This window comes from Poeciliopsis prolifica, unplaced genomic scaffold, assembly GCF_027474105.1.
Source record: "Poeciliopsis prolifica strain line A6 unplaced genomic scaffold, Auburn_PproV2 SCAFFOLD013, whole genome shotgun sequence".
NCBI lineage: Eukaryota > Metazoa > Chordata > Actinopteri > Cyprinodontiformes > Poeciliidae > Poeciliopsis > Poeciliopsis prolifica.
In genome coordinates, this window is record NW_026562388.1 from 4,520,701 (window position 1) to 4,543,287 (window position 22,587).

Here is a 22,587-nt window from a genome sequence, read left to right on the forward strand (position 1 = left end):
TGTTGCTATATATCAACATTTTTTTTAATTCCACTAAGTAACCTGCTGTAGTTTGAGAACTATGGAACAAGAGCATTAAAATATTGTCCTGCTATCATCAAACTGTATTGTTTTCATTCAAATATTGACACATCCGGCACTTTCTAGCAGACAATACATGCCAGAGTGTCATTCAGCAGTTCAAAGGGATTCTCTCTAAACATTATCATATAATTTGGGCCAGTCATCAGCTTGTAAATAAGTTATGTTGAAGTCCTTTGTCTGCTGGGGGACACCTTGGAGACAGCAGTCTTTCCTCTGCAGGCATGAGCCAGAGAAGACAAAGGCAGGAGACAGGGCGTCTAACCTTTGATCTTTCTGAGGATGCAGCCATGCTGCATCAGGGCATCAGACACAATCGTGCCTCCAACGTGGGGACGTCTGGAACAAAAAAAAAAACATCACCCCAACACAGTCAGGCTGAAAAACACAACAAGGTTGGTATGGGTTTATCAAGTATCACATCGACCACAGCTTACCTGACTTTAAAATGAAATTTGAGGACAACAATAGACCAATAACATAAAGACTTTTGAGATCCTCTGTAAATATCCCTGCAAGAGCTTTTCATTTAAAAAAAAAATTTAATAATAAATGTACAAATTACATTTATTTTCAAGTTATTCATGGGTGATATCACTTAAAAATCAGTGTTTTCTTTTATGTGAAGGGGAGAGGGAATTCCACTTAGGGGCTGTTTTACAGCAAAAATACAAGCAGTGGAAATGACTACATTCATATTTAAAATCTGACTGTTTGTACAACTTTCAAACTCAAAAAGAATTGTTGCGTTATCCATACAACTGGTGTATTTATAAGCCTGTCTGTTATGAATTCACCTGCTCTTCTGGGAATGTTTGCTTGGATCAGTTCTGCTTTTGCTTTTTCATATTTTCTCTTCTTGTCCCATTCTTTGACTCAGAACTGATCTATCCAAACTGAAAAACAAATCATAACTCCAATCCATGCAATAATTAAACTTGTCTGACATTAATTCCAGTTTAAATTCCACACAATTAATGGAGATTGACAGATTTCTTGTTAACAATTTTCTTTTATTTCTTAATTTTATTTTAATGCCTTTAATTTGGTTCTTAACTGGTTAAAAAAGTCAATAAATAGCTTTAAAACTGTATTTGCTAAAAAATATATATATATTTTTGTGACATGGCTTGTAGGTGGTAGAATGCAGTTCATTTTTATTATGAAAGCAATAAATATTACTATCAAATAACCTAATACTTTTGGGGGTGTTTTTTTTTTCTTCTTTTTTTTTTTTTTACTTTTGTTACGATATTTTGAATAAAAAACAACTTACAAAATCCAATATACAATATGGAAGGATAAACAATTTCTGTATGTTTAAAATAAGAACTCAATTTATTTTTAATGTGTAGATATAAATATATATATATATTTTGTCAAAATATATGATCATATTGTCAAAGAAAACAAAAAAGTGAGACAAACATACACCTCATTAGAGTTATAAATAAGGGTCCAAGTGAACATAAAAAAAAAAAGACCTTCTGATTTGTTTTAGAGTCCACATTGCTTTGTTCAAGGCGCTATTTCAGTCCAAGTGTTTTTGCGACGTTGTGTGCTAGCGGCAGCCACAGCCCTCCACTACCATTTCCTGGTAGTTTCTCAGGACCACCTTGTCATGTTCATCCACGTACAGCATGGAGATGGCGCTGAGCTCTGTTGGTACGCAGCAGGCCTTGGGAATGTTGTTGTTCACAGAGTTCACCAGTGTCTGAACAATGGCATGGTTGGTGGAGTTTAAATGATCTGCCAGGGGAAAGGGGCACTCCCCGTGGCAGTAATACGCCTGATAGCCGGGCGGTGCCACTATCCAGTCATTCCAGTTTACGTCACTGAAGTCTACGTACAGTGCATGGCGCCGGCAGTTGCGCCTGCCTTTGCGGCCCCGTTGTTTGGGGCTGCGCTTGGTCCGCCGGGTCAGCGGGTGACCCTTACCATCATGACCAAAAGTAACCAAAAGAGGGCGTAACTGTTCCCAGTCCTCCCCGGGCTCTTGGTGCACCGAGCGGCTGATGCGGACGTGCCGGCCCTGGTGGTGTGGGGTCTGGTTGAGGTGCAGAACCTCCACAGCCAGACCATAATTAGGGAGGCCCTCGCGACTCCAGCGCAAGATGGCAGGGCTGACATCAAAGGACTCCCACCGTGACGCGTTGTGCCGAACGAGGCGTGTGTCCAGAAGCTGGGTGATGAGCTGCCCGGGCCGCGGGGGCTTCAGGACCTCGTAGATGTTTATGCGGTGCAGACTCTGGTCGTCAGCAGTGGCCTCATCAATCTGACTACGGTAGAGTCTTAGCTCTGCAGAGGAAAGCAGCTCGTCCTCTGGAATGCTGCTGAGGTTGAACAGGAAGCGGAGAGGCATGGATTCTCCATCACCAAGCTCATGGATCCTCTCCATGTGCTCTAAAAATAAGGAAGAGAAAAAGTGTGGGATGTTTGTCAAAGTGTACCAGGACAACGCTTAGAAAATCTGGAATAAAATAAATACATCTGTTAATCTTGTACGATCCCTCCTCCTTATTTGAATGACATCACTTTCTTGTCATGCCTTTTAAGATCTCCGAGGCAGGAAAAATGATAAGTAGGCCAATATTTTGTTAAATTTCCTTTACCTTTCTTTTATGATTGTCCTGCCATTCTCCCTGTGCCTTTCTTTGAGCTCTTTGCTGAAACATGCATTACACCGAGGGTGGTGATTAACGTACCACAGCTACAGCATAAACACAGTGGAGGCTCCCTGTTCCACTCACAGTCTGCAGATTTCTGGCAAGATCACCATTGTTGGGGAAAGGAATGTTGTGTCTACTATTTTCCTGCTCAATCCACCCCTGTTATTTCACACCCAGGCCCTAATCTGGCCCAGGTGGTTCTTATTATTAAAACCTGCTGTGCTTTTGATTGCCTCCGCAGTTTGTCCACTTAAGACATTTATCATTTTCATCATGAATAATCATTAAGGAGTCAGACAATACGATAGAATCTCATATATCTGAAGCCCCTGGGAAACAGGGCACTGTGTGGGAATGCTATGCACTCAAAAGCAAAGGATATTCAGGCTTTTGAGCATGCTCACACACACTTCTCTTGTCTTGTCTGCTTTGTAGCTTAACAGAAAAAAAAAAAAATTCCCTCCCCATTACACCTGGTCAATAAAAATCATAATTTTCCAGGCTGAAGTCCACAATGAATGCTTTGCCTTCCCAGTAAACATGTCTCCTCATCTAACCATCCATCTGCTGAAGACTCTTATACCTCCCTGTGGTTTGAACTTGACTGAGTCACACACCATCACACAACAGTGCTCCATGAAAGCAAGCACTCCCACTTCAAATGCTTCAAAGCATGTTATTAAGATAGTTCAGCAAAGGAGGTGAGGGTAGATGGCCTTAGAGATGTACAGACCCATGCACAAGTCGAGTTATTCATAGGGTAATGTGAATAGCCAGACTGTAATCAAATCATTGACACAGTATTTGTCATTCTGGGTCTTGCATGAACCACATGACTGCAAACAAAATGGCTTTTTTTTTTTTGTCATTTTGTGTCTGATCCAGTCGTGCCGCTGGTGGCAAACACAGCCGTAGCAGGATTTTCTCTCCACTGTGGTGACTTTTTTAGGTAGAAAAAGGAAATATCTGTCTTGGAACATATTGATAATAACTCACTTCAGACTTGCTTGGCTACCGGTGGTATAATACCAATACAATTATGCAATATAAGAAAATTAGGTTTTGTATTTGCAGTAGGTGTTATGTCATAAATCAGTGATCATATTCTCTTCTATTTGCAAAGGCTAGAATTGCAACCAGTGAAAATAGCATGAAGTATAAAATCTGATAAAAGAATGGCTGAGTTATAAATACCAAACAGGAGTTTGAACTGCGGTGAATTGACAAGGAGCCGGCTTGCAGCTTAGGATAAATTCAAGTGCACATTGCACCTGTGTTGTTTTAAACACAAATTGAAACGTTTTTCTACATGTAATTGGATGTTATGACCCAACTTGATCTAGCTCCACCTAAATAGCCTGACTAATAACAGCCTATTAAATTCTGTTTTTCCTCTTTAAACTGAAAAAAATGGCGGAAAAGTGTACTGTTCCTTTATTCTAGATCATTATTCAAGTCTATGGATCAATATAAAAAAACAGTAAATAAAAGTGATAGAAAAGAGTAATTTAACAGCGATAGTCAACATTTTAAGACCTCAAAACCGTTGTATTTTCACTTAAGCTTATCTTACCATAGGAATCTCATGATTAACCCTTGACTGAGCATCACGAAGGAAATAGCTATGAGGTGAAGAGAAGACAGCCTGCCTAACTGTACAGCTAAAATTAGCTTCTTATACTTGTATTCATCTACGTAGAGCAAAAGTAGTATATTGACACAATTAACACTTAAAATGCACCACTTCACTTAGTGGGTACATTTGTCCTATTGTCTCTGTATTAAAATAAAAGAAAAAATGATAATGGTCTTTATAAAAATCAGATGTTTGAATCAACACATTACATTGCTTATATTTAGGAGCAGTAAAATTGATTGTTGCTTTTATGATTTTATAAAATGCAATTAGATGTTCAATGTTTTAACATTTTTTGAGTTATTTCAGAGACTCAAAAAATGGGTATTTTTACTCTTAAGTTATCATGTCATATGGCTCTCATGCCAGACCATAACATTTTCTTTTTTGATTGATATCGGTGTGGTGCTGCCTCTACTTCTACTAGAAGTGTGTTTGACAAGACAAATTATGAAAAAGTTTTAGTCATTGTGACAAAATCTCCCAGTTTTCTACATTCAACATTTACCATAATTCATTTTTAACTTATTTTGGAAACTGTGAATCCTTTTCTTCCAAACAGAATAATGCTTTGGAGTTTTTTATTCTACATCTGTATGTATATATATATATATATATTTTTAAATTCAAGCTAGTTTCTTGTAAAATACAAGTGAAACCTGTGCATTTGAGCTGAAATGTAGCCGTCTCAATGCACATAAATTCCCTCTGATCTTCTCGTCGTTGCAACCCATTGGCTCATGAGACTGGCTTTTGCCCTGGGCCCACAGAACGGCAGCGTTTTTCTCTCAGCACCTACATTGTTTGCAGCGAAGCCTTTATTTAGAAGGCTGCGGAGAAGCATTAAAGATAATTGCACGGCGAGGACGATCTTTCTTAAAGAGCCCTGCATATAAACTGGGGACATGAGAGAAGATCACGCTAGATTTCGAAGCCAAGAACAGGCTTTTTTTAAAACCCTGTTCTGCTGGGTGGAGCAAGAAGTGTAGGTCAGTAATATGAAGGTATGTCTTTTCCTTCAGTTACAAACCAAACACACAGAGCTCTGTCAAATTAGCCTCTGGAGAGCTTGTCTAGCTGAATTTTATGACTCTCTGCAGACTGTGCTTGGTGACCACATCCTTAGATTCCTTGGTCATGGCGAGATGGGTGGAGCACTCTTGCATTTTTTTTTTGTCTTACTCTGAACTCTCTGCAATCTGCTGCCATGCTATAAATGTAGTGATAAAGCACATCACTACCGTTGAAGCTCCTCAACAAGGGTATTCACATAAACTTCATAATTTCTGCATTAGCTAACATCTCATTTTGATGTCCATCTTGTGAAAGCGTCCCCAGGGTTTTCTTACCTTCATGGTGGAAGGCCCTCACAGTGTTGGCCCGGCTGGCCGACCTCTCGGGATACTCAAAGTCGATGTCGTACGCTCCGGCCTCTTCGGCCTCCCCCGACTGCAGCCGATAGAGGTCCAGCAGGTAGCGGGGCACGGTGACCGAGCGACTGGGCCGCGGCCGCCTCTTGAGGCCGAACATGTGCAGCAGCGTGGCCTCAAAGTCCCGCAACAGTTCATGGCTCTGAGCAGCCGAACGACCCTGCAGGCCAGGCACTTTCTTCTTCCCTTCTTCAGGTATCAGACTGGCATGGTTGCTCTCTCCCAGCAGGACTTGGCATAATAAAATGACCATCAGCATTCGATTACCAGGAATCATGATGTCTCTGGCAGGGGCAGCAGATGGAACAGGGTGATAAATGATTAGCACAGGTCTGAGCTGAGCAGGTGGGTCAGACGACATAAGGAGAAAGAAGGGTTCCTCTTTCCTTTTCCACAATGTATCTCACACAAACTCCGCATCCCACCCTCTTATTTACCCATTCCCTCTAAATGCAGACTAATTACCTTGAATAATGCAGTCATGTTTAGAGTAAAGCAGACTCCCATCAGATAGTCTGCTTTTTGTTTATCTTTCGTGACATCCTCCGAATGTAAACAGCTGGTTCTAGACGCCAGCATTTTAAATACAATCGTCTTCCCTCCACCCCTTTCCACTTGTCTCCTGCACTGTAGTTGCACAAGTAAAAGAGGCAGCCCTGGGGTCACAGCAAATGTGCAACTCATGGAGCAAACCTCAGAGCTTTCTCCTTGCTTGCTTGCATCACTTTTTAAAAAAGAAAAAGAGAAAAACAGGCACTCTTCCTTCGAGCACATACTCAACCCAACACCCTTGGTTCAGTTCTTGACTAATGCCATGAAAAAAAATAAATAAATAAAAAAATAGAAAAGAAAAAAAAAACCCTGAGGGTCCCTGTGAGGGGAGAGGACTGTCCATGTACTTACCGACAGAAAAGAAAGCATGGGAAAACAGTCCATGTTTCTTGGGAGCGCGCAATGGACACGTTCTTCCAGGAAATGTTAGGTGGTGTTGGGAGGCTGCAAGAGGGCGTTGGAGTGACCCTGTTCCTGAAAGATACAGTCGAAAACACACGGGGAGGGGGTGGGGGGTTGTAAACTCAGCGCGGCTGCAAACACTTGAGGTTGCTACATGGTATTTACTTGAAGACCAGCACATGAAAATGTGTGTGTGTGCGTGCGTGAGCGTGTGTGTGCGTGGGTGGGTGCGTGTGGGCGTGTAGCAGAGAGACCCAGTGTCTCTTTAAGGCTTATCATTTTGGGTTGTGGGTAAGCTAGCTATTTGCTGCAACTGGAATGTAAGGAGGTATGTGCCACAAAACAGACAGCTGATCACTTATTGCTCTGACCTCAACACAGACATCAAACAGACATTGTTCAATAACTGCATCTGACGCGGATTAAAGAGGAAATAATAGAGAGCTACTTAATCGACATGAAACGACGTGCAGTTCTGCTTTAAGAGCTCATTTTAAGTTATTATCTGCTGCTGAGTCACACTTATAAAAGAGCCAAATTTGTGAAGGAGCACTGTGGAGCAGCGCAGACCTTCAATTAAGCTTTTTTCATCTGGTGCACATCCAAGCAGTAGTATACAGAGAGTGACACATGCAGTCCCTTGCAAAAGTATTCACATCCCTTAAAGTTTTTCACATTCATTCACTTTATTTTATTATGGTTATTTTTTATTTTATTTTTATGAACGAGTAACAGGAAGCAGTGCGTAATTGTGAAGTGGCAGGATAACTTTTATTTTTCTTATAAAATAAAAGTCTAAAATGTGAGGCACGGATATGGATTTAGCTTTATGGAGAAAAGAGTCTGTAGAGCCACCTCTTAACTCTGACAAGGCATTCCCACAGCATCATGCTGCCATCACTATGGGTTTCCATGTTCATGGAGATAGTCTGACACTATGTTTTTATGTTGTTCCTGACATGACTTGCAACAAACTGCAGGACTTTTTCATGACTTTCTTTACACAGTGGCTTTCTTTCACAAAGGCCAAATTTGTGGAGGGCTTTTCCTGTCCACAGATTCTCCCACCAGAGCTGTGGATCTCTACAACTCCTCTAGATGCTGCTGGTTTACATTGATGGCCGTGTATTGGTAGGTTTGCAGTTGATCTATGCTCTGTCTATTTCTGCATGATGCTCTATGAGATATAAAAGGCTTCAGTTATTGCTTTACAGCCTAACCTGTTTGAAACTTCTCTGGTTATTCTCCCAAAAATCTCTGAGGCCATTAGAGAACAGCTCTACTTTTACCAGTTTAAATTACCCACAGGTGGACTGCATTTGCTAAGTAGGTGACTTCTTAAGTAAACTGTGAAGACAATGCTGGGTTTTATTTGGACTATAAGAGTAAAGAGGCCAGAGTGCAAATACACGCTTTCAGATTTTAAGTTTTTTCCTTTTTTACTCAAACTTGACTTGTATTACACTAAATCAAAACAAAAGACATTGAAGTTTTATGCCGGGATATGACAAAACGTGGGGAAAAAAAAAAAAAGTTTTCCTGTGCACGACTGTGCCAGGTTTGGTATCTGTGTGACTATCTGAGCCCTTGCATGGCTCACTGTACATGCAATCAAGGATAGTTTTTTTCCTAACAGCATTAGGCTGACCTCGGCGTGACCCTTCTTTCTCGGTCATGACACTGGATCCAAAGTGTGTGTAAAAAACAAAACAACACACACACAAAAACGAGGCACATTGAACGTGCGCGTGCACGCTCCGTCTGCGCTTTTGCACTAAATGTGTGCCGCCGCTCGCATATTCGTGAGAACTGTGGCGAAGCGAGGGAGAGGAGGGGTCAGAACATGATCAGCTCTATTACCCATGGGGTGCAGGGATAAACGCGTCTGTGTGTGTGAGTGTGTGTGATTCAGTGAGTGCACATCTCTGACAACAAACGTTCATTGTACAGAGAGGGCCTCTCCCATGATTACAGGGATTCATAGCAGTGAAAAACAGTGACCATACAGGACATCTTGTAACTGTAACCAGCCACTGAGAAAGCTGCAGGCCACGGCGCACAGACGACTCAAAGTGGTGTGATGATGATGAAAGGGGAATTCAAAGAACAATCACTGAAGATCCTTCAAAATCTGACAAAAAAAAAGTTATGTGTTTTCATGTTTGTTAATCTGGGAGATGGAAAACAAAAACGTTTTAACATTTTCCTGTTCAACTCCATCAAACAATCAAACCAAAGCAGGACATTAATTATAAATGTGTTCAAGCTGCTTTGGATTCAAAAATCACTGCAACCAAGCAGCAGACAAACACTTTTTTTTTTTTTTTTTGCAATGACAAATGCAGAGCAGTGTGCAATTAGGCCGCAGCAGCAAACTGCCCTTGGCTTTGCTCAGACCTGCTCCAGCCTCTCCGTCCCCTCCCTCCCTCTCGGTCTCTCTCTGACCAGAGATAATGTGATCAGACTATGCACATGGCTCTTCAGATGTGTTTCCTGAGGAATTTGACAGGGATGGTGGGAGGGAAGATGGGAACAGGGCAGGGAGGGAGAGAAGAGTGCAACAAGTTGCCACGGGAACAGATCTATGACCTGATTTTAACATTAAAGGCGTCTGCAGCAGCGTGTCTGTCGTAAATAGAAGCTACGTTTTTCAGCTTGCAGTTATACGTAAACAATATTGTGCGCTCACACACAACTACGTGCATTACTGTTTTTGTAGAGTTGTAGGAGTTTAGAGCTATTAACACCAAACAATAGTAACACAAAACTCACACCATGAATCGTGGTTTTCTTGGCTGATTCTTTCATCCACTTTGAGGTTTGCTTTTCAATTCATTATTAATTTCATGAAAGATTTGGAAGACGATCACAATCCACACAAAAAAGATTTGCTTTTCAAATAAAATGGTTCAAGACAGTTGCTCCTTTGAAGAAGTACTGAAACACATTGAAACGTCCTGCATTTTCTTTGATAGGAATAGTCGTTTTGAATAAAACAGAAGATGAGCACACTACAAGCTCATGCCCCTAACGCGTTAAGGCATATATTCCTAATGTTTAAGCTCAAAGTGCATCAAAGAACATGTCACTGGTTAGGAGACATTGGAAGTAGTTTTGATGCATAAACATGACAGAAATAAATACTTTTCAGTGTTTGACAAGACCATCCATCAGAGCTTAGTGAGTTCTGACCTCTGACTTTTTGCTTTTCTAAAATAATAATAATAATAATAAAGCCCATTTATCTGAATCCTGGGGATGGGGGGTTGATCAAATGTTGCCATTGTTATTTCTTATGAGAATTTACAGCGGAAGAAGTGCCCTAAAATTTTTACCTTTTTTTCCCCTTCTTTTTTTTTACTTCAAATTCAGATATTTAAAGTCCATGAGCTCACAGGAAGGAGATTGCTGCTCTTTTTTCCCCCTCTCATATCTGCCAGCACCTCATAACAAAGAGGCTGTATCATTTTTATTAATGTTATTATTATTATTATTATTGAAACTTTGAATGCTTGACTTCACAGCCACTGAATTACAATTGCAAAAAAATGTTTTCACAGATTGCATAAAAAATTTGCCAACTACAGGTTTGAATTAAAATGTGTTTATTTTTCCTTTTTCTTTTGTCGCTGCGTGCACCTCTGTATGGTGGCGTGAAAATCGCTTGTACTTATTGGAATATTTTTTTAAAAATATGTTTAATCAATGAAGACCATGATGTGGAAACATATTTGAGCGGATCGACAGTCGAAGCGCAGGGAAATCGGACGCTTTGTTGGGAAAAGATCTCACTATCTTGGGTCGTGTCATTCCATAAGTGTTCGGGCACAAACCGACCAAAACCTGTTGCGCGTTAATGATCACATTCGTCTCCCTTCAGCCCCAAGCCGGATCAATAAAGCGCACGGGAAATCGTTTCCATTACAGAATCTCAGTTCCGAATTGTTTTCAGGCTTTCAGTAAAATCGTTCAGAATAATAAACATCCCAATAAAAAAATAATAATAATAATAATAAAATACCGTAAGTCGTCTAAAGTTCCTCCTGTAAATTCTGAAATGTTCTGTTAGTCAAATCTCCGAGAAGTGTGAGTGCGTCAGCTGAGGAGCGCTTACCATCAGTAGCGGTACAGGTATCCTCGTATGGAAAAGGAAAACTAAAAAAATAAAAAATTAAAAAGAGAGAGAGAGAGAGAGAAAGAGAGAGAGATGACTCAAAACAGTCCAGGCGCTCTGCCGCACAAAAAAAAAAGAAGGAAAAAAAAAAGACAAAAGACAAAAAGAAAAACTGAGCCGTGGAGGAGAAGTTGGGCGACTTTTCAGCACATTTATCCGTCAGTGAAAGCTCTGAAAACCGGCTCACTCACAGGCCCGGCGGCGGGGTTTCCGGAACAGTCGGTGCGCAGAGGACGGGCAAACTCTCCAAATGATCCAGCATCTCCGGTTCCTACAGTTTTTATGTGTCCGCCCAATTTGCCCTCCTCCTCCGTTCCCTTACCCCCACCTCCCTCATCTGTCTGACACCTTGGACAACCCACCCCCCTCCTTTCCTCCTCCGCTTGAATATATAGAAGCCGCTCACAGTTTTTATTTATTTATTTTTAGCTTAGTGACATTTTATCATCATCGACTCTATGCAACTATATGCTCCCAGGTATTCTTAAATTGAGATGGAAGAAGAGTTGATCAATTAAAAGAGGAGAATCTATCTATCTATCTATCTATCTATCTATCTATCTATCTATCTATCTATCTATCTATCTATCTATCTATCTATCTATCTATCTATCTATCTATCTATCTATCTATCTATCTATCTATCTATCTATCTATCTATCTATCTATCTATCTATCTATCTATCTATCTATCTATCTATCTATCTATCTATCTATCTATCTGAGATATTTTTGATTCTAACAGTAGAATATAGTTTAAAGCAGTGATGCCAGTAGCAAGTGTCTCACTGAAGTTATTGTACTTTAAAATACATATTAAAGAAACAGAAAGAAAGAGGGAGAAACATCAGTCTGCGTGTAATTAATCCATATCACGTGTTTCTCTTAGTTCACTTGTTGAAATGCAGTAACTTTTTCAACAATTTGATTTGTTGAAAATACGACTGAAAATTACCATAAATACACATACTATGGCTACATTTGTGAAATTCTTGAAAGTTCTGCAAATGTTGCTGCGTTTATATGAGGAATTGCTTGAAAACGCCAATTTAAGAGATAATTTCCGAGAAACTTTCTGTCACTTAGCTAATCTTTTCCATGTGTGATCAGATTTAATTTTTTCAAATTGATTTTTTAATGATTCTTTTTTGTCATTATTATTTTAAAATCGCTAATCTCAACTCACCGCACTGTTCCAAAACGACGGCCAATCAATCAATCAAACTTTATTTTATTTGCGGGGAAAGGCCCGGCCAGCCGGGGCTCACTTGGTTGCAACTTGACATTTTGCCACCAGATGTCACATTGCAGAGTCATAAGCCACATACAAGCCAAATTGTAAACGTTATATTTACCAAAACTCAGTCAGGAAGAGATGCATTTACGACTATTTTAATCGACTGGTCATTTTTTAAATGAGTTCTTACTTTGTGTATAAATGAAACTTTAACCCTCAGGGTAAACAAGCAAAAAACTTTGCAGTCTCAATTAATCACTAATGTTTAGAAACCATTTTTGATCTGAAAAAAATGTTGTTAGTTGTACTTAAAGTTAGTCTTTTTAATATCTTCATCGATTTCTAACAGAGTAAAGTAAATTTTACAATTTTGTGGGTAATGTAGAAAATATTGTAAAATATAGATATTGTTAAAAAAATGACTTCCCGTTTGTCTCATTCCTCTTTAATATTTAGCTCATTTCACAGCAGGGTGTTTCTGCTCTGAGTCTCAAATGCACGATATTGCAATGTTACCTCAGAACGACGGGCTTATCCTATTTGATGCGTCATCCACCAAGACAAGTCTACACACGCACCAGTTTGGACCCGTGCACCACGCAAGCTGAAAAACAGAAACACGCTATGAAAACAAACAAAGCACCCTTGTGGGTTATGGAACAGTTTGCTGCAGACAGATAAGATAAAGATCGGCCTATCGTTTTCATGTACCAGTTAAAAAGGGTGAAACAAAATCACATTTCAAGTCATCACAAGTAAAATATCTTTCATTGCGGCTCAATTAAGGTTTTGTGTTTTGCTTTGTTGGGAGCACAAGCAACGATGCGGATGCCCCCTTTCCTTGTTGTTGACCAGGCTTAGCCTCTCTGAGCCCACTCTGTTCCGAAAGAGATTACCTGCTGCGTGTGGCCTAGAGCCACAAGACGTGAGTGTTTAACTTATTTAACAATGCGATTAGCCTCGCCTTAATTTTTAATTTCCTGGTAAATGTCTTTATGAGGGCATTCTGTGTATGACAAGTTGTTTTGTTGGATTTGTGTGTCTGGGAAGCTCACCTTCCATTCCTTTCTACTGACTGAACAACACTCTCTGATCTTCAGACTTTTGCCTTTGGCTGTTTGGGGGGAGTAGGTCAGCAGTACTTTGGCGTTTCTCGGGAAGAGAGGGCTGTTCTCTTCGCGAGACGGTGTCACTGAATCCTGGTCGGAGTCACTCACCTGTGGACACCAGCCGGTAATCAGCAGAAGCTCAAAGGCGACCCAGTCACCTCGACTCCCGAACACGATGTGGTAGTGCGGCGTTTTTCCTCTTTTTCCTGTGTTCACTGCTGCAGACATCCACCACAAACATGGACCAAAAACATAAGCTGTTGCTCAAGCAAAGGTTTCTTTTTGGAACAGTCTTCACATGTAGCTGACTTGTATTCTCTAAACCCAGTCCAGAGACGTGAAACACTGTAAGTGGTGCAAAGGGTTAAGGGAACTAAGAAGGACAAGGGAAGCAGAGTCTGAGGATGGCTCAAACAAACTATTTTAATCCCTGTAATGGAATTGGCATGTAAACTCCTGAACATGGAAGTAAACATAAAGAAATGGAGAGGGTTGGACTGAGCAGTGTGGAAAACTTCCTTCTTGCCCCCATTGAACCGACTGCTGCATTCCCTCCTTCCTAAGAAACACTTGCATTCTTTTTCAGCTTTTGTCCTCCAGTTTGGACTAACAAGTCACTTTAGTGAACAAACTGGACTTGCACACCCTTTGCCTTAATTCACCAAAATGTCATAAATATTTGTCAGACGTTTTTGTCCATATTGTCATGACGCCACTTCACAGTCCCTGCGGTCTCGTCGGCACACATCCATGGTGCAGATCTTCTGCACTACCACACCCCAATTAAATTGAGACAATGAGTTTATTGAACTCATTGTCATAATTATGAAGCCAGATCCAGATTAATGGAGCTTTGTGGTGCCTTATCCTATTAGACATACAAATCGGAACATAGTTACAACATGCTTATGAAGGGATGGACATGGCGGACAGCTCCATCGGGACAAAGTTTTAATCGGTTTTAAATAAAAGCTTTTTATAATTATTGAGTCAGTAAGTAGCATATTTAATTAAATTGAGATAAGGGGCGGGATTAAATAAGTGTTCATGTATTTCTACTTCTTTTCCAACAAAAAAGTAGTAGAAAACTAATTATTTTGCTTTTGGATATATATGCACCGGTTTTTTTCTGTCCTACTGTTTGCTGTTTAGTTGACAGTTGTGGTCTTTCTGAAGGATTTATTTTTCATTCAAAAATGCTGAAAATGAAGCGTTTCCTGTTAATATGAGAGAAGACAAAGTTTGTGTTAAATGGTGTCCCGACAACATCTGCCAAAAGAATTACGCTTCATCTAAAGCAGGGCTGGAGTGATGGATGGCTCTTCCTCTATCTTTGATTGGTAAACTTAACACAATTAAAAACAATGCTTTACCTAAATATATTTACTTATTTCATTATATTCCCTCAAAAGTCCCAATGACATTTTATAAACATATTAATATGGCAATATTTCTATTTTTATGTCAAAAAAGGCTCCAAGAGTTAAGCTTCTTACTCTACAGGCTCACTACTGTAAAGGTGGCTTAGACCTGCCAAATTTATTTTTGTAACTTGTTTTACAATCAAAAACAGAATGTACTGTTTTACACTAATTGCACATTTTAATTGGTTGTACATTCTCAACAAATATGTCTATCCAAAAAATAAAAAATAAAAAAATAAATCAAGCAAGTGTTATCTATATTTAGTTTACCTAACAACATATAAAAAGTGGCCTTTCCAAGCCATCTCTTCCCTTAACACTTGCTGGAAAACATAACGAGCTTCACGACAAAGCAACATCGTCAAAGACACTCCAGTGAATGTGGTTGAGTCTGTCAGACGATCAGGACTTGTGAGTGATGAGACTTTAATGTTTGTCCATCTCCTGTTGTCACTGGTGCACACCTTCTCCTGCCAGATATTATCAAAGGCAGCTGGTCAAGAGAGCGGGACCGGGGGCGGGCGCAGCTTTAATGCCTTTCTTTCCATCTGTCAGAGTGCGGGGAGACACACTTGGGCTTCAACACTGTCCAGATGCAGACTGAGTGGAGCAACACCTGATGCAGGGGCTCTGGGGAGGTTACGTTGAGAAATCATCTCGGTGGATTAAAAAGCTTTCTTTATCTCTCTTTGGATTGGCACTTGAAGACACTCCTGCAATCTGACTTTGCTCACACCAGAGTCCCTAAGAGGCCGAGCTAAGAAGGAAAACACATAAGTTCTCCAGTGGTGACGCTACGTCTTTACGGAGAACCTCAAGAGGGCTATGTTGTGGAGCTCAAGAGGAAAATAGATTAGACCTGACTCGGTGGTAATGGACCAGAATAGAACATAATTAAATGTCATGCATTACAGTAGACTGATACGGTGCCCTGAGACATCCTGTGACCAGATCGTCCGCAGTTGAATGTCTGGACTCAGTGGTGGAAAAATCACAATTTGTAACAGACCCTTAATAAAGTTATGAAACCAGCAAACAAATTAATTTCATAGCAAGAAGCAGCTGAAAATTTATTTTTTGACTTTCAGAAGATCAGATGAATTTTAGGTCTTACTATAATAGACCCTGACGAGAGAAAATGAAACATTTACAAAGTGATTATTATGCCCAGCATATGGTATAGCCTTTTGATTTAATCTGTGGTATTATTCTGCCAAATTATCTGAATTCCTTGAATTTCTTTATTATTATTATTATTATTATTATTATTATTATTATTATTATTATTATTATTATTATTATTATGTCACAAACCTCAATGTATTTTAATGGAATTTTAGATATGTGGTGAAATAGTATTTATCTCCTTTCAGTTGTTTCTATTTTTTTTCTTTCCGTACCTGTGGTAGATAGAAAAAACTCCAAATGTTTATATAATTTATTAGAGGAAAAGGATTTTCAAACCAACTTGGTTTTGGGTGAAAAAGTGATTGACCCACTCATTCAATTTCACAATCCACACCCAGACCTTATTAATTCCTGACCTGAAAAAGCAACAACCACTAAACTAGAGATCATCTTTCAGATGACATGAAGTCGTCTGAAAGAGCTCAAGAAGTCACACTCACTGCCCCAATCTAAGCAAATTCATGAACATATAAGAAACATTCACAGACATTCAGGCAAAAACGTCTGATCCAGAAAGTTCAAAAAATAACCCAATACAAGAAAGATTTATTTGTATGAGCACAATGATGAGGAAACCAGGCAAAACAAAATCAGAGTCAAAGTTTCTGAGAAAAAAACCAAACGCTGGGGACCCAAAAATGCATAAAGGCTCGTTCCACATTTTCTTGAAATGATATTGATAATCTCAAAGAACTGACTAACTACAGCAGAACATCATGGGCAGTCCAGCATGGTGGATCAGTGTGATGGTCCGGGGTTGCCTTGCTGCTTCGGGGCTGACAGACTTGCAATGATTGATGGAACCTTCAAGTTTGATCGCTATTGAAAACCTTTGGTTGCGCAGCAGGACAATGAACCAGAGAGAATGTCTTTGAATGACTGAACAAGTGATTAGGGGTTGAGTTTGGCCAAGTCAAATTCCAGATTTAAATCTAATAAAGATGCTGTGGCCTGACCTTGAACAGGATGTTCATGATAAGAAACCCTGCAATGTGGCTAAATTCGGTTAAATAGGCAAAAAGAGAGAACTAAGCTCCTCAAATTGCCAACTGTAGGAAAGTTGCTGCTATAAGAGATTATTAGGTCAAGAGGGCACTTAACATATAGGAGTATTTTGGATTGAAGAGATTTTCTCCTTAATAATTGAAATCCTCATTAGAAAAGTTGCATTTGTATTTATTCAGAAAACACTATTTGAACTTTAATTATTAAGGGAAAGATATACGGCTTTCAAACTTGTGAAAATCTGAAAAATGTGAGGGGAATCGTGTTCAGCTCTCTTAACACTGATACTGCTGAAATGAGTCCAGAATAATCAACAGCATTTAGAAATGATCTAAGTCGTGAACAGATTTCAGCTGTGTGTACAGCTGTGCTGTGAAGGAAGGTCTTTGGGGTTTGTTCAAGAACATCATGAAAACCAGGGAATGACACAGAAAAAGCAAACAGGAAGACTTATGTCATAAAGACAATATTCCAAGCTTTCGTGGAGCACCGTTCACTCCTCTGAATTATGGAAAGAGTGTGAAGTCTGTGCAAACCTGGCAACACATCGCAGGCAATGAGGGCATTAATGAAAGAGTACAAAAAGAGTAAATAGGAGAGCTGCTGAGATCAACAGGTCATGTGGACAAACCTTTATGGCCTCTATGGAAGAGTGGCAAGAGGAAAGCTGCTGTTAAAAGAAAACCGTAAAATATCTTATTTAAGGTTTTACCACAACCCAGGAAAAGCAAACTTTGTACATAACCCCTAACACTCCAGCCCCATCGTGAGCCATAGTGGCAGCATCATTCTTAAGGGATCCTGCAGGAAGGGTGAGGAAGTCCGTCCAAGGGTTTGAGAGATTTGCATCGCTCAAAACCTTAATAACGCCGTCATTCCCTTCAGAGTTAACCACATTAGTGACTGCTGCAAAAATATATTTACTAAGTGCCTCTTTGTATCTATCTATCACTTGGAGCCAAAATAAAAATCTTTAATCTTTGTACATGCAATGTGACAAAATGTGAAAAGTTTCAATAAAATACACAACAAGTATCTTAAGTAATGAACAAAATATGATAATAACGTCAAGGAAATACTTTGCACAGTACTCAGAGCCCCCAGCAATAAATGAAGAGTTATTACTCCTTTGTTTTATCATGACTGCATTATCTGTGGTCTACAAAGTATTTGAAGAGATAGACTGCAGCCACATTAAAAAAAAATAAAATAAAGTGTACACAATGTCTTTTAAAAGCATGGCATTTAATACAACATGTCAATCGCTCTGGGAACCTGTTATTCCTTCAAGAATGTAATTGCATACTTTCAAATAAAACTTGAAAGGGCTCAACAAGTTTTAAAATGCACTGTGTGCTCCCAAGACAGCAGGAAGGAATTCCAAGCAGCTGGGAAATGCTAACATCCCTGTGTGGGCGAACTATGGGCTCTGAGACAAGATGAGAATATTGAAATTTTAAAATCAACCCCACAAATTAAGGTGTAATGTTTTTTTTATTGTTCTTGTTATTATTATTATTATTTGTTCCTCAACACAAAAAAAATCTATACAGAAGCTTTACCATGATCGATCAATTCCATAATCTATTCATTTGTCCTACAGGTAATGTTTATGATTAAACATTTAAAGCAGACAAATGTACCTTTCCAATTAACCTGATGGTTCATGTTTTCTTGCTGGTGTTTTCAAAGTGACAAAATAAGACGATAGACTTAAAAGCTTCCAGCAGATTTCTTGATAAAAATCAGAAAAGGCCATCGCTGATGTCCAGAGGGCCCCTTCACAGAGCATCAAAACCACTTTGAACTTTACTGGATTACAGCCTCGGTATGACAGACAGCAGTAATGCTGTTAGGTTTATAGTGCTGTCTCATTGGGTTTCCCCTTACTGTTTCCTGAATCATCGTATCGGTATTTGACAGCATGCATCGACCGTGATGTCATGTTGTACACTAAACCGATCGACTGTCACCAATTAGCCCTTTCCGGTTTGTTAACAAGCTTAATCTCGTTGAAGAAAAGTGGCAGGTTTCGTAAAGCTGTAAAGCTTCTAGCTTGGCTCAAGATCTCCATGACTCACTCCTGACGTGATAATTCATGGTAAAGTTGGATGTTGTACTCTCAGAGGCGTCTGGTCTACTGCTGGGGACTTGGCACGGAGCAGCAGGTAATCAAGCGATTAGATCACTAGTCTGCTCGGAAAACCAGGAATCCTGAAAGCTACATTTTGGGATCAGCTCTCCGTGTGTGAAATGTGCATGTTAAAATCGATGTGTTCCACAAATCTGGCATAGGTTTATGGAATTTAAACTCATCTTAGCATGATGCAACTACGTAAGGATGAGGATGTTATTATTTTAATCATGATTGTGTCTTTGAATAAAAAATGTTCAGCGTTCAACATTTGGTATTCATGTCAGAATTAGGGATTAAACACGAAGGAAATAGAAAATAGTGACTTGAGAGTGCTTCAACGAAATAATAGTCTGGCATGAGTAACATCCTTAAACTCTTGACCCAAACAATTCCTTTTCAAGAGCATTATATAAATGTTTTATAACAATTCTTTTAGAACCAGGGTAGAGGCCAATTGTAATGTTCATGCATTCCCGAAAAGAACAGCAAAGCTGATAAAGAAGCTTACATTGTTTTGACGAGCAATCAGATCTTTGAACTGTTTAAACTGATTTTAGCTGATAATGATTTTAGCTGTCCTGCCCCAAAAGGTCATTAATTATTAAATCAAAAGCAGAGACACTTTGTGAGTGAGTAGGCAGTTCTTGTAAATTAGGAATGTACTGCTTTAAAAAAAAACATGGAGGAGAGATTTTGTATTGTCTGGAGCATCTTCTCACAGCAATTATCACAGCTAGCGTTACTAAAATGTGTGTTTTGCACAAAGAATGAAGATGGTTCTTTAAAATTTGACATTTCAAAAAGGCTCCAGATTCAGAAACCTTCCTCACTGTGATTTTTTTTTAAACTTTTTTATTTATTATTTTTATGTATTTGTTTTTTTGGAACAAGGGAGCCCTGAGCAGGAAAGCCAGAGCGGATTTATTGCGTCATACGTTTAGTTCCTTACTTCCCATAATTATACAGACAGAGCAAGACAGACATTGTCCACTTGGGATGATAGTGGTCTCAGGAAAAACTGATAAGGAGAAAATTATTTAAATTTGCCCCTAAATGAGTCTTTATCCTTTGAAGGGAGGTGTTTAGCAACCACTAATGTCTGTGCACATCGTAATGCAACCATAGGGTTAAGTCCTAATCAAATTTATTTCCACTGCGAGGACATAAATCTTTAAAACAAAAACTTATGTATATAAAGAACAAATCTTGTTAAAATGAGTTGAATTTGTATGTTCTAATACATATATAACAGGACTTAAGAAATTGTTTACAGTGGAAGTTGTCTTCAGCTATTTTATGTGATTTTGAAATAAGACAGAAAACAACAAAATATTTTCAGTTTGAAATTTTAAAGGCTCAAAACACTGAAAAACCCAGAACCAAAAGGGAGCACAAACAGGGTTTGATCATATATATGTCATATTTGTGTATGAATTTTAACAATGTAATGAATTACATGACAACAGTTGGTTGTGTTTAGCAAAAAAAAAAAAAAAAAATACTGCCTTCCTCACAACAGTTCACTGTTTAAAAAAGGGAACATGGAGAGGCGAGGGAAAAGTGGTTTGGTTATCCACTGTCACTGCGGATAACCACTGATCCCGCGTCCAGTGACATGACACAGATTTTTCTGCTGACAATATAATAAAACGGCATCATTCTAAAACGAGATGGAACCATCGAGGCTGGTGGTGATAAAACTAGAGTGGTGCAGCTGTAAAGTGGAAAGAGTGCATTGATGGCTTCAGCTTTTAAAGGACTCCTGGATTGGTGAAGAAAAGTATTTGGCTGTCTTGTGTCTGAGTTTATAACCTAAAAATGTTCCCAGCAGTGTTTCTTTCCGTAGAAAAAAAAAATTTAATTAATAAACAATTGGGCAATTTTTTTTTATGAATCTTTGACCAACTTTGGCAGATTGAAAACCATCAAATTAGATTAAAGAGGATTCAAAATATTTTAACTTTTCTTTCTACCGTGTTGTGTGCTTGTTAGATTAAAACCTTAATTTTAATCTAACAAAAAGGCATTGGAACTGACATTTCAAGCTAAAATCAGTGTCTTTCAGTTCATTACCTTTGCATCCAAAGCTGATTCCTACCATCTTAAGCAGTGAGCGTTAAAAGTGAGGGAAACCGCATTGCTCCAGTGTAACCTCAGCAGCTTTTCAAACGGCACTTAAGTTTACTGTGTTTGTGTTGGTTCTCATGGAAAACTGCTTGCAGTATTCTTCTGATATTCTTGCTCCAGGAGCTTGGATGGCAGCAGTGGTGAACAGGTGAGAACATGTGGAAGCGATTGAAACGGGGGAGGAAAGGAAAATAAAGGCAGAGGGGAAAGATGACACTGTTTTTGCAGCGTGGGCCAAAGTCCACCTCACAATCCTCCATCATCTGTGATATAATTTTGCTTTTCTCCACACAATTTATTAGCAATACAGGAGTGTATTTCATAGAACTGTGTGTAACAGATCAAGATAGTGTATAACTGGTAAATGGACAGAATATCAGACGTTTCACTTTTCACCTGATTTTCTTAGTGTGGTGTCCATTTGTAACCAGGCCGTCTGGTTTAATTCTGCATCTGCGTCTGTAATCAGCTGCACATCTGGAAATCGAAGATTTGCTAAATTCATTTCTGAAACGAGCAGAAACTGAGATTGTGTGTCTGGATTTGACTAGGCAGTTTTAAGACATGAAAATGCTTTCATCTAAACCATGCCATTGTGGCTGCTGTTTTATGTTTAGGGTTATTATCATGCTGGAAGGTGAACCTCCACCAAAAGATTCAAGCTAATTGCAGCCTCCACCAAAGTGCTTGCAGTAGTAAAATGGTGCTAGCGTTTTCTTAGCAACACTTATTTATGCTCCCTCTGCTGCAAGCTATGCCATTGGCTAGGACCAGTTCACTCATGGACCACAGGAAAGAACTACAGAAAGGAGATCCGGACTCAAAAATAGCCAATGGAACTAGTGCAAATTATTGCAATATTTAGATGAAAATGCAGCAAAAAAAACTAAACACCGGCGGTCCAGAGAGGACAATGATTGACATAATAAAACACAAAACTGTTTGGTTAAAAACCTTTGTGAGGCAGGACATCTCTTCCTCAATCCTGAATGGATTGTTGGCGTACACAAATTTCAGGGAATTGGCCTTGTAAAGACTTAAGAAATCTAGATTCAGGTCACACCCAAAGTGTTTCTTTCCAGCCAGAGCCAAAAGATGAGACTTGCGCTAAAAGCCGCCCTTAGAATGACTTCGAAAATTTGAGAAAAAAAAATGTTTTTAATGAAATCCTGTCTCAAGCTTTTTCGTCTTCACATTGCAGAGGATTGCAGTCGGATTATGTCACAAATTTAGCTCATCTTGGTGTGACACCAATTTAGCAGCCATGTTTGAGCGAAGCCTCCTTTGGAAGGGGTTGTTGACTAAAGGACAACAAACATTTACAGAAGCTGCTGCACCCTCCCTGGCCAAAGGAGCGGGGGATTACATCAGAGGGAAAACATGGCCGTTCTCTGTTTACGTGGTGTATTTTTGCTT

The 22,587-nt window shown here is 39.4% G+C and overlaps 1 protein-coding gene across 1 annotated transcript; it reads right to left on the reverse strand.

Annotated features, from left to right (window-relative positions):
* Nucleotides 1-473: 473 nt before the first annotated feature.
* bmp4 (bone morphogenetic protein 4) lies at nucleotides 474-11,151 on the reverse strand. Its single transcript, XM_055038705.1, has 5 exons — nucleotides 11,136-11,151; nucleotides 10,885-11,001; nucleotides 6,720-6,842; nucleotides 5,736-6,100; nucleotides 474-2,484 (listed from the first exon to the last, which is right to left on the reverse strand). The coding sequence occupies exons 4-5, from the start codon at nucleotides 6,091-6,093 to the stop codon at nucleotides 1,643-1,645; spliced, it is 1,200 nt and encodes a 399-aa protein (XP_054894680.1). The 5' UTR covers nucleotides 6,094-6,100; nucleotides 6,720-6,842; nucleotides 10,885-11,001; nucleotides 11,136-11,151; the 3' UTR covers nucleotides 474-1,642.
* Between the last annotated feature and the right edge of the window lie 11,436 nt (nucleotides 11,152-22,587).